At 37.1% G+C, this 12,407-nt stretch overlaps 1 protein-coding gene across 1 annotated transcript; it reads left to right on the forward strand.

The window, feature by feature from the left end:
* Positions 1-7,393: 7,393 nt before the first annotated feature.
* LOC118745854 lies at positions 7,394-8,309 on the forward strand. Its single transcript, XM_036479522.1, has 3 exons — positions 7,394-7,555; positions 7,612-7,807; positions 7,868-8,309. Coding segments are annotated over exons 1-3 (333 nt in total). The 5' UTR covers positions 7,394-7,553; the 3' UTR covers positions 8,003-8,309.
* Positions 8,310-12,407: the final 4,098 nt, after the last annotated feature.

Here is a 12,407-nt window from a genome sequence, read left to right on the forward strand (position 1 = left end):
AGTACACCATACAGTGGTGTCATGTCCATTATTTCTATAATTTTCGGCGCTGAGCAACGCTTGTACCGCCAACTGAATTTAATTGCTAGGAATGTAGTAAATGCCACGATATTCTATCATTCTTGAGTAAAAGCTTTAAATATGCGTTCTCAACACTCAAAAGCAAAAACAAAGTACGTGTAAATTTTCAAAGAGTTAAGGCGAATTGTGTGTGTCTCATATGTTGCTTGGTGTTAATGACGCTGGCGCTTTCCATATAATGGTGTTGGCGCGGCAACTCCGGCTACGGTGTTAACGCAATTGCGCCGCGCAGCGCAGTGTTATCCATGCCTACAAGTGCGGGTAGGTGCTTCTGCACTTTGTCCTTCCATTGTGTTCGTGGCGCCCTTGCATTCGTTGTCCACCCATGGGTGCGGAGTCGAAGGATCTTTTCACCGGAGCGTCGTCATCCATGCGTACAGCATGTTCAAGCCAGTGCAATCGCTGTAATTTTATGCGCTTAACTATGCCCATCTCATGAAAAAGCTCGTACAGTTCGTTATTTCATCTTCGGTACTCGTCGCCCATCCGAACGCGGCAATAGATCTTGCGAATAATAATTCTCTCGAAAGCCCTCAAAGCCTTCTCATCTTTTTTATACTTCGTCCATACGACGGGCATGATGAGAGATTTGTAGAGCGTAATTTTTGTTCGTCGAGAGAGGGCTCTGCTCTTCAAATACACGAGTTTAAACATGCTAATTTCAGTATTTTTTCTTAAAGTCAGCAGTTGTTTTCCTACCGCGGTTTTTTCGCGAGTTATACGAGTTTAAACAAGCAAATTTCAGCCCTTATTCTTAGAATCACAAGTTTTCTTAAAATTCTTATCTCATGTCACACTTATGATAGAGAATCAAAAATTACTGGCCTATTAGAACTTTTTCGATGCCTTTTGGTGGAAACTACAATTTTTTGGTAAACATTTCTTTTTGGAAATTTTTTCATTTCTGTAAACTTGTATTATTATCGACAAAAATGCGACGCGGACCCGAGTGCGTTTGTGTGTTATGAAAAACTTGTAGTCGTTTTGCCACGCCCATTACAAATTATTTATCATTGGAAAGCTTAGAAAATAAGCCATCGAAACAATCCATTTGCAAAAAAAAAACAACAAAATGTACATTGTTAAAAAAATGCAATACAATTATAGTTTCCACCAAAAAGCAAGGAAAAAGTTCTAATAGGTCAGACATTTTCCATTCTCTATTATAAGCAGGGACGTGAACTGGTTTTGGACCGAACCGGTTTTGAACCGGAAAACCGCTTTTTTATATAAGCTAACTGAACCATTAACCGAACCCAAATTTTCCACAAATGTTGGATCCGAACCGAAAACCGAACCACTTTTCATAAAGGTTTAAAGGTTCGTTTCAACCAATTTTCAATAGTAGATAAATTTACGCCTCTTTTTCGTTTTGTTAAATATGGTAATACATACCATGTTTCTTTACTATATGCCAATATCAAATGTAATGGCAACCTATCTCATTTGACAGACACTGGACACTTATCCTTGCGCGCACGGATGCCGTTTTGGCCGAAATGTACCATTTATGGTACATTTTTTCCAGTTTGGTACACAGGTACGTAACTTTCAGAATTGGTACATTTTTTAGTCTGACAAAATGAGAAAATTATTACTTACATCATATACCTCTTTAAAGTTCAAGCCATTGTGTGAAGGCCAATGACCATATCAATCACGGAAATCTGCTATTACGGCAACACATTGTCTAACTTAGGCAAAGGCATTGCTGTATAAGAACGCTTTACGGGTTCATTGGCATTCAAGCAAAATCCAAGGCCATGGCAGGCCATGAAGATATTCCTAATGTAATAACTGCATGGAACATAAGCATGTTGAATCAAGAGCTATAATTTGAGAACAATGAGACGTTAGGCATGCGATCTATAGAAGCAAAGGATTTTACGTATAAGGTACTCATCTTCGTGGTGGGCTACAATGAAGACAACATTGCCTCTAGATTGCAGGGAACCTTTAAACTGACTGAGAAATAAATCTCCGTAATTTCTATCGCAAGAGGCGAAGCCTCATAGCTGTTAACAACTAGGCGGTGAGAAGCACTGAAGTTTTGGGCTTGCTGAAGCGATCTGTGTCTCAGTAACTTGATGAGCATAGTAAGCCGGACCTTCAAGGGTTCTTGATAGTTTTAAAACCAATATGTGAGGATCCCTCGTTAAACTCAAAGACAAAATGTTACCGAAAGTATCCTTCCAGTAGCCCTACAAGGTAATAATTTCTAAAGGGTAACTCATTTTCGTAGATGGTGTTTCCGACAGGGTAGGAGTACGACAACTACATATACATATGTATGAGCAAAGTGTATTTTTAAAATATTTGAATAATTTAAGCTACAGCTTAAACCTATTTTGGTATATTTTTTTGCATTTTGGTACTCGTTTTGGTACACAAAAAAAATAGTAAGTGGCAACCGTGCTTGCGTGTTGTTGCACTTGACACTTGACGTTAAAATTTTTTAATAAATTAATTAATCCAGACGGTTTTTACCCTCCTTTCCCGCCCAATCTACACGAGAGGCGCAGTTCGCATGTCGTACGGAACTTTATTTTTATTTTTTATTTTTTGTGCCGAGCCGTGGAAACAGGAGTTTTGTTAAGTGTCGAGATCAAAAACTATTCAGCTACAGAAGCAAATTCATCAGCTGATTGGATATGCTAAAGATCGTATTTCCATAATTGATAGGGGAAATGATAGTTTTCTTTATAGTAAAAATCGAATCCGATATGTCAAGCGCGCTGGAATGAGAGTTAAAATCTTGACATACACAACGGAATGATTCTTTTAGTTCAAATTAATTTTGCATGGCTTCAAAAACAGAGGTCGAAAGTGCCTTGACACTCGAGAGGGAATATTAAAATTTACCTCAGCCGGAAGGGCCGGGCTATTAATCAAGCCTGTCATTAATTTTACGATAAATATTATACCTAACATTTCTCTACGACTTGCGAGTGTAGGCAAATTTATGAGCTTTAGACGACTAGTGTAAGGAAGGAGATTGTAGTCTGAATCCCAGTTAAAATCACGCAATGCAAAAAGCAAGAATTGGTTTTGAATTGATTCAATCCTTTCTGAGTGAACTTGGTAGCGGGGATTCCAGACAATAGATCCGTATTCTAGTAATAGGTCTAATTAAAGTGGTAAAAAGAGCTTTTGTAACATAAGGATCTTTGAACTCTTTTGACTATCGCTTTACAAATGCAAAAACGCCTTTGCTTTATTGACTGTAACATTAATATGAAGGTTGAAATTGAGTTTGGAATCCATTGTGATACCAAAATCGACAAAATTGGATACCTGCTCCAGATTATAATATGATATTAAATAAACAGTTAGTTGAACTGCCCTTCGAGAGAAACACATAACTTTACATTTTTTCAGGTGTAGTGGCATATAGTTTCCATTGCACCAACTAACCACGTTGCTTAAGGTGCCCACACTCACCGACGTGTACGTATGCCGTGGCTGTTTGACGTAGCAACATATAAAATTTACTGTTGTTAGAGAGAGAGAGAACCACGCGTAACCGTTGCACGTACACGGTGGTGAGTTTTCATTTACATGGCGCTCTCTTAAGTTTGATAGTGTGAGCCACACTCACGTACGTTAACGTGTCAGTTGACACGATCAAACTTATGAGAGCGCCATGTAAATGAAAACTCAACACCGTGTACGTGCGACGGTTACGCGTACTTCTCTCTCTCTCTATCAACAGTAAATTTTATATGTTGCTACGTCAAACAGACACGGCGTACGTACACGTTGGTAAGTGTGGGCACCATTAGATCCGCTTGTAACAAAGACCTTTCTTCGATTCGCGTTATTTTTTTTATTTCCGAACCGTTGAACCGAACCGAAACCCTGGTTCAAAGAGCAAAAAAAACCGCTTTGACGAACCAATCCAAAAGTGCAAAAATGGTTCGAACCGCTGAACCGAAGCGTCCAAATATTTCGCCCGGTTCACGTCCCTGATTATAAGTGTGACTTGTGATAAGAATTTTAAGAAAACTTGTTTAAACTCGTACAACTCGCGAAAAATCCGCGGTAGGAAGATAATTATTTTGCACATTGGTTACCAGTAACCATAGCAACAACGTGGTAGGGTTTGAACAAAATGTTGACATAAAATTTTTTCCCGGTACACTTGTCAAATTTTATCCCGTATGATAACACAACGAGATATTCTGTTATGTCATTTTCGATTAATCATGAGCTAGAGTTGCATAAGAAGCTTCTGCGCATGTACGCACAAAACTTATCTACTTTAAGCCTGATATAGAGTTCAATGCGAGCGGGAGCGTGAGTTTTTTATTTTGAAGAATTATAGAATATTCTCATTTTTGTTGGTGGTAGAGAATAAAGAATAAGAACTAATTTAAAATGCACTTGTCGACGTAAAAATATTTCATATCATACGTCAACAAAACCGATACCGATTCGAAAATTGTCGCTAACTGGTTACAGAATCTGCCTACAAAAATGATATCGTCCGATTCAAAATGCTTCAAACAAGTAAGAGTTTCTCTGTATTATGGCCTCGAACCGACGTATATCCATCTTTCATTTGAATCAGTATTAAAAGCTCTATTGGCTCCTACATTCGGGTTTTGATAGGCGAGTCTCCCCTGAACCGTTTTTTTCATATTTTTGGCCTATGTGCGCTTTTATTTGAAACCTAAATCTTTCGGTACCGAGTATCGAGAGTATTGGATACTTAAAAGTATTGACTCAGCACATCACTACTGCTGTCATCTCGAATGTGACGTCAGCAAAACAGCTGATTCTGTCAAATTCACTGAGAGCCGATTAGCGGTATTGCCATCGGCGCCACCTTCGGTATTCTCTCCACCGTGGCCTTTGCGAGCGTTCACGCTCACGCTCGCATTGAACTGTATATCAAGCTTAAATAAGGGCCGTTTTCTTCTTTACATTAAACATCGTTATCGATGATCGATAAAAAAAGACAATGAGTTCAACGGCCTTAAAATCCGTTTGTACAATTTTTGGTTATCCCTACATCCCAGTTAAGTACCATTATCGACGTTTTCGACATCATGCATATAACATGTGATCGAAAAACATTCGTTGTATTTAACCGGAGGTTCTACCTCCGGTTTGTGTTAACCGGGCATTGAACAAATGGCTCTAATTGTATTAAATATAAGGTTTGTTTTTTTAATTTTCGAAATGTTCAGACAAAATTAAATAAACAGCCCAAAACCACGGGAACACAAAAAACCCATTTTCGTGCCGGAAACTAAACGTCAAATCGTACAAAATTATAATTTTAATGTTTGAGCGGCAGCGAATACAATAACGTTTAATAGTTATGCTTTTTCACTTATGAATCAAAGAAAACAGCTGAACTCGACCGGAGTAATTGTCGAGCGATCTCGGGCTAGTGAGAAACAAAAATTACAGTATTACCAACAGTTCGAGAACAAGCAAAAGAAATACAAAATGGGCACTTTCGGACAGTTTCGGCCACCTCAGTCGAGCAAAAAAATATACAAACTTTTTATTTGCGCCATTGATTTTCTATGAATAAATATGTATGTACATATATACTATGAATGTGTACATACAATAATAATTAAAAAAACAGAAACTAAACAAAAGTTTGTACAAAAGAACTACTGAAAATAATAGGTTGTGCTTCACGTATATTTCTACTTAATAAAAATACTACAATAGAATATAAAAAATATTAATTATAATTACTTGTGCTATGTTGTCCAAGGTAAAAATAAAATGTGTATTAATAAAACTATGGTTTCCTACAGTCAGAAAATTATAAAAAAAAGGGTTGTCATCAGGCGTGCCTCTTATCGAGGGGGGAAATTTAAGTTTATCTATTATCAGAAGATGTTTGTTTTTAATAATTAACGCCTTATCCATTTCGTGGTTTCGAGTGATGATTATGAATAGGAGCCTTCATACGGGTTGAAGTCATTAACAGTGGCTACACACGACGAACATATCCGCGCACATGCGCGGCTTGCGGGTCATGTTCGTCGTTTGTAGGGCGGTTTGCGAGCATCGCATTGGAAACAAAAACAACAACCTCATTTTGTGTTGATGCTTGAAGTGTGCACATCGGCGGATAAATGCATCCAAGCCATGTAATTTGATTGAATTTTTGATAAATGAGGCTAAATTACTATAAGTATATGTATGTACGTACATACAAGTAAAGTATAAATAAATTTAAGTAACACATACATAAAAAAGTTAAGTTAAAAGCATTGCAATTGCATCATCCGCGTCTTTCCTTTCCATGTTTACGCTTTGATTACAAAATCACTTATGAGCCGCTCGCCGTCTGTAGCAAACGACAGCGAGATGTTGGCGCATATGTGCGCGCAGATGTTCGTCGTGTGTAGCCAGTTTAAGGGAATATACCTTGAAGTTACGTAAGAAGTGAAAACTGAAGTGTACGGGTCTCAAGTTACAGCTTCGTCGAATTAATATATACATATAATTGCCGATTTTTTACATTATTTGGAAACCACTGACAAATTTTGGTAACACAAGTGAATATATTGAAGCTGGTGAATTTCATCTACGTTCTTTAAAATCATCAATTTAGTTGAAGATCTCTATGGATGTGGTGGTTAGAAATAAATACGGTTGGACCAGGGACCAACCATTTTTAAGTTAAATAGTTAAGTGCCTAGGTGTAACAAAACAATAGACTCTGAAAATCTTATTTCAATGGTGTGAAGGCACAAATCATTTTCTTTATCCCAATTCCGACAAAAAATTTATGCACATTTTTTAATATATATAAGTTCGCTGTATTGTACAGGTCGTGTGACTACAAAAAAAAACTTTCGTCCCAATTTTTTTTATTTTGTACCAAGAGACCAATATACCAAATGTGCAATGGTGTACACGGTCTTTAAAGAGAGAGTCTCTAACCCAGTATGCAAAGATTTCTTCGGAAAAGTGAATTAATGTCACTTAAATCGTGCAAGCTTACGCTGACGTGTAATAAGGTCAGCGGAAATAACGTCCATGGACACTGTTTCTTATCGTCCATAGACAATATAACCTTTTCGAAATCGCTGTAAAAACCATGGACGTTACTGCTCTTTAAAAAAAATATTGACAAAATCCACTTTTAACCATTTTCCCACGGCATCTTGAATTACTTTGATCGCTCCCCCAATTACGATCACAAATTACCCCATTCCCACGGGCACATTCTTAATTCAATTTGACAGTTCTCTGTGTCTGTGTTTTGTTTTTGTTATTCTTCATTGCAAAATTGGTACAAAATGTAGGTTCTTCCTAAAATAATATTATTCAAAATTTTCTGTTTTGGCATCACCGCATTCGGGATCGAGTAAAATTTATCGAAATTTGGCATCACCCCATTCGATATCGAGCAGACGTTCGAGTAGAATTATTCAAAACACCATTCGACAGTAAATTTTGCATCGAGAAGTGGGAAATTAAAATAAAACAACAAAATGTGAGTATATTTCTAGTAAAAACTATTGCAAACTTTAATATCTTTTTATATTTAAGGACAAACATAAACAAAATCAACAAAAAACAAAAAAGTATTATGGCGGAATATATGCAGGAGCACCCGGATTTGGCCAGAAATATTCTGCCAAATTGCGCTCAAGGAAGAACCGTTGCTCAAAGATTGTGGGAGCAACTTTCCTTAAAATTAAATTCTGTTGGTCCGCCTACAAAAGAACTTAAAATGTGGCGTAAAGTAGGTTGTTTTGAATTTATATAATCAGAAGTTAGTGTATTATTTGGCTTAAAATTGTAGGTATTTGCAGACCATAAGCAGCACTTTAAAAAGAAGCTGTCTTTTAATAAAGCTTCTAAGCAAAAGACCGGAAGTGGGCCTTACCAAGAAAAGCTTTTGACGGCATCCGAGGAGCTGCTGCTGCAAAAGCGATAACGTAGCAGCTAATTGCAAGACGGAGGGTACTGATGTGGACATATGCCCCTCAAACTCAAGCTCCGAAAGCACGTACTCGAACGCAGGTTTTGACAGTCGGAAACGTTTTTTGAATCTGCAAATAAAGAACTTTAACGTATGAAACAAATACCTACTAGAAAGGTTAGAATCATTAAAACTTACGCTGCTGCTGGTAAACTTAAGGGATTGCTTTTGCCACGTAATCCTCTCCGTATCTGCACTTGTCTGACTTCATTATCAGAATAAGATGAGCTCGAATAAAAAAATACTGAAATATTCATTTTATAATAACTGATATGAATATTTTATTTCTTGTTTACGTTTGAGAAATGGTTAAAGATGATACATTTACTAATTGGCAACCGATTAATAATCGAAGAAATTTCGTTAGCTTGCGAATCGAGGGCCATGATTTGCCTATTCGATTCGAATCGAAATTTTTCTCTACTCGACCAGTCACTCGTTCACGAGAGCCGTGATTCGGCCCCTGATTTGTGAGCTAGTTTCGATAAATTTCCGATAAAAATTAGAGACGATCTGAGTTACCAACAAATGAGGTAATTCCCTCTTAAAATTTTGTACGGCGAATTACGTAATTCGAAGGGTATTGGAGTGGAAATCACGAATAAGAGAGCGAACTACGTAATTGGGGTGCCGTGGGAAAGCCGTATTAAAAGTGTCTTGGACTGCACTAGGTTGCTGGGAGCGGCGTGCATGCTTGCTTTAACCCGGCTTAGTCACTCGGGTGGTTGGGGTTCTTGCTCCTAGTACTTTACCTATTCCTCCTCCTATTTGCATATAGGGACACGAATTTCGATACGATACGATACCACATCGATATTTTTTCCATTCGATACCGATACTTTTTACTCGACAGTTTTCAAACGATATTTTTTGGAATAGAGTACCAGAACTCTTGTATCGTATCGAATCGTAAATGTACATTACAAAGTTAATGGGAATAATGATATATTGTATTGGGCATTTCCAATCTGGCGTGGCATGACATTTGTATGACAAAATATTTGAAAATAAAATGAAAACATCAAAATTTAAAAACTCTGGGAATTGAGCTAAACTATGTGTATAAAACATTTTGTTGTAATATTTGAAATATTTAAGGCTAATTTTCCAAATTCCAAAATGTAAAAATCTGTTCTGCTTTTTTTATCAGCCGAAGTATCTGACGTGACGTTACCTTACCAAAATTTCTTTTAAAAGTTTGGTTGTTAATATTGTTTTTAAATAAATTTTTAAGGAAAATAAAACATGAGTTTTAGCCTTAGCTAGGGTTCCAGTTCTTGCAAATCTATGTCGTACTTATAACCTTCTTTGTATTTATTTATTTATTTATTTAAAGGAGAATCAATTATAAATAATTATTCCAATTAGGCGCACTTGCAGAACATCCAGAGTTAAATATATAAATACAGAGCTACACACGACGAGCATATCCGCTCACATGTGCACCAACATGCTGGCTGTCGTTTGCTACAAACGGCGAGCGGCTCATAAGTGATTTTGTACTCAAAGCGTAAACATGGAAAGGAAAGACGCGGATGATGCAATTGAAATACTTATGACTTAGGGTTTTTTTATGTATGTGTTACTTAAATTTATTTATATTTTACTTATATGTATGTACATACATATACATATAGTAATTTAGCCTCATTTATCAAAAATTCAATTAACGCACATGGCTTGGATGCATTTTCCGCGATGTGCACACTGCAAGCATCAACACAAAATGAGGTTGTTGTTTTTGTTTCCAATGCGATGCTCGCAAACCACGCTACAAACGACGAGCATGCTCGCTGAAAATCAAAATTTTTTGATTTTTGGCGAGCATGCGCGCAAACCGCCCTACAAACGACGAGCATGTGCGCATGTGCGCGGATATGCTCGTCGTGTGTAGCTACTGTAAGAGTTAAATTTTTACATTACTACGAGGGATTTTTAAATTAAGTAGGCACAACTCTCTTTTTTTGACGTTTTATTTGATTGTTTATATTTATTATTTGAAATTAAATATAAAATTTCTATTACAACCAGAAAAACTAAAGAATGGCAAATATTAAATAAAATTACATCTCGCTATGGTTGAATCAATACACATGCCTGTCCAAGCACATCAACTTTATTAAAAGTATAAACAGAACCAAATCGCTGTGCGAATTTCGTCGATCGGAGCGATGCCGCTGGGTGATGTTCGCCGCAACATTTCGCCCAGTAAAACAGAACAGATACGAAATTCGTATCAATTGAATGACAAACAGAAAATATAAAAATACAAAACCGAAAAGATGAATCACCAAATTTTGCCATTCTGATTATTGCTGATGATTATCTGCTAGAAAAACGAGGAAACAAAGCTACTGAGAGCTGATTTTTATGATCGGCGGCAGCGGCAAAATTAAAAATAAATCTATTCTTGCCGAATTTCGTCAGACATACTTCGTCGTCGCTTTGGTTGTGGGACATCTCATATACTGTAGTGTGTTTTAATTTTGGCAGCGAACTTTCTTCCGACGAATTTCTCTGAGCGATTTGATTCTGTTTTTACTTTAACTTTATTACTTGACCTGAATATGTACTCATTTATGTACCAAATCCACGCCATGGTAGTTGAAACACTGCGGTCATGCAGATCTTCAGCTCATTTCTCTGCAAATTGGCCAGCGACACTTCTTCACTGAACACTTTCGGTGCATTTAAATCGCATATACATATTTTTTTACGCGAGACTGACCGAAACCTCTATTTGAAGGCGGAAAAATGAATACGTGCATATGTGTGTATGTAAATCTCTATTTTATTATTCTTGTTACTGACAAAATTGACATATGTAGAGTTAGCAAACTAACCTTCGAAAACTGTTGGGCTAAATATTTAACGAGTTAACTTTAATTTTACACCCAACCATTGATTGTGCAAGCCAATTTATCAATTTAACCGGTAAACTTCGAGTTATATAGATAACCTGCTGTTCTGCGAGTGGGCCTTACAAATTAAAGCACTGGCTGCCAGGGCCTTCGGCTTAATTAAAAAAAAATTATTTGTATTAATTATGTGAGTTAAAAAGAGAATATTAATAATAATAATTCAGAGAACTAACAGTATTTACAAATGAATATCGTAAGAGCATATATTAAGGGCAGTGTCTTAAATCTACAAAAGTTTTGTGATTTTCTTTTTAATGCTTGTATGGTTATACATTAATTTTAGCTAGTGTTACAAATTTTGCAATTTGTTCAATATGATGGTCTACTGTTTGTGCAAGATAATCAGATGGTTTATTGTTATCAAATATCGATGTTCTCATTTATTGTAGATTTGGGCAGTGGGCGAGGAGGTGAATAACGTTGAAATCGGAAGATCCACAACGCAAGCAATTTGGACGGGGAGCGCCATTCAAGAAGTGAACGTGAGTTTCGAGTGTGTGCCCAATCCTGAGACGCACGAATTTTCTTAGAAGAGGAGCCTGTTTGGTACATAGGTTTCTCGCTAGTGGAGTTATGGCCTTTATAATAATGGTTAAATCTGTTCCATTCGCTTGAAAATGTGGCTGACTTCCAAAACGTCCATTGCTTTGCATACGTACAAAGTATAATGTTCCATACCGCCGACCTACAAAATGTTGACGATGTATACTTTACCAAACGCATCCGAAAATTTATCGAAACGCATCGCTAGCGCAATCAGCGCATCAGAAACAAAGTTGATGCTTCGTTTGTTATTGGTTACCATTGGTGTTTTAAAAATGGAAAATTCAGAAAAAATGTTCATTGCTATTGAGAATTTTAAATTTGCAATGTATATGGTTGCAATGTGTCGCAACTCCGCATATACAAACTGTTTGAATACCGCAGTATAACAGTTTCCAAACAATGTATTGATACGTTTTGGAAGTCAGCCTATGCCTCTTAAATATCTATTTACCAGTGTACGTTGATCTTTTTCGGTAAAATAGTCAGCCATATGCAGAGGCTCTCTGCCGGCTTCTTTGCCCCTGCACCCCCCTGCCCCTACCTGGCTACGCCCATGTGGACAGGCACCCACATTATTTTGATTTGATCGGTGTACTGAAGTAGGATGTTGCGAATTTTCATGATCATTGGTGTGTCGTTTGATTGGTTGAAAACAGCTGCGATTGTGGATTTACTGTCGCTACAAACAGTTTTCCTTCCATTATGAGAGGCAAAAAGTACTTCTTTAAGTAAAGCAGCGGCTTCGAGCAGCAAACGTAGTGCTGGTGCTGGATTTAGATCCGTCGGTATAACTATCTCCCAATCATGTTTCAAAGGCTCTAGGGCTTCACTGTATAGTTGTTGATATTTAGTCTGTTCCTTTGAACTTCGGACTAAAACCTGTGGAACTGTCA

The sequence above is a fragment of the Rhagoletis pomonella genome, unplaced genomic scaffold, assembly GCF_013731165.1.
Source record: "Rhagoletis pomonella isolate Grant_MI unplaced genomic scaffold, Rhpom_1.0 Rhpom_scaffold_00009, whole genome shotgun sequence".
Taxonomy (NCBI): Eukaryota; Metazoa; Arthropoda; class Insecta; order Diptera; family Tephritidae; genus Rhagoletis; species Rhagoletis pomonella.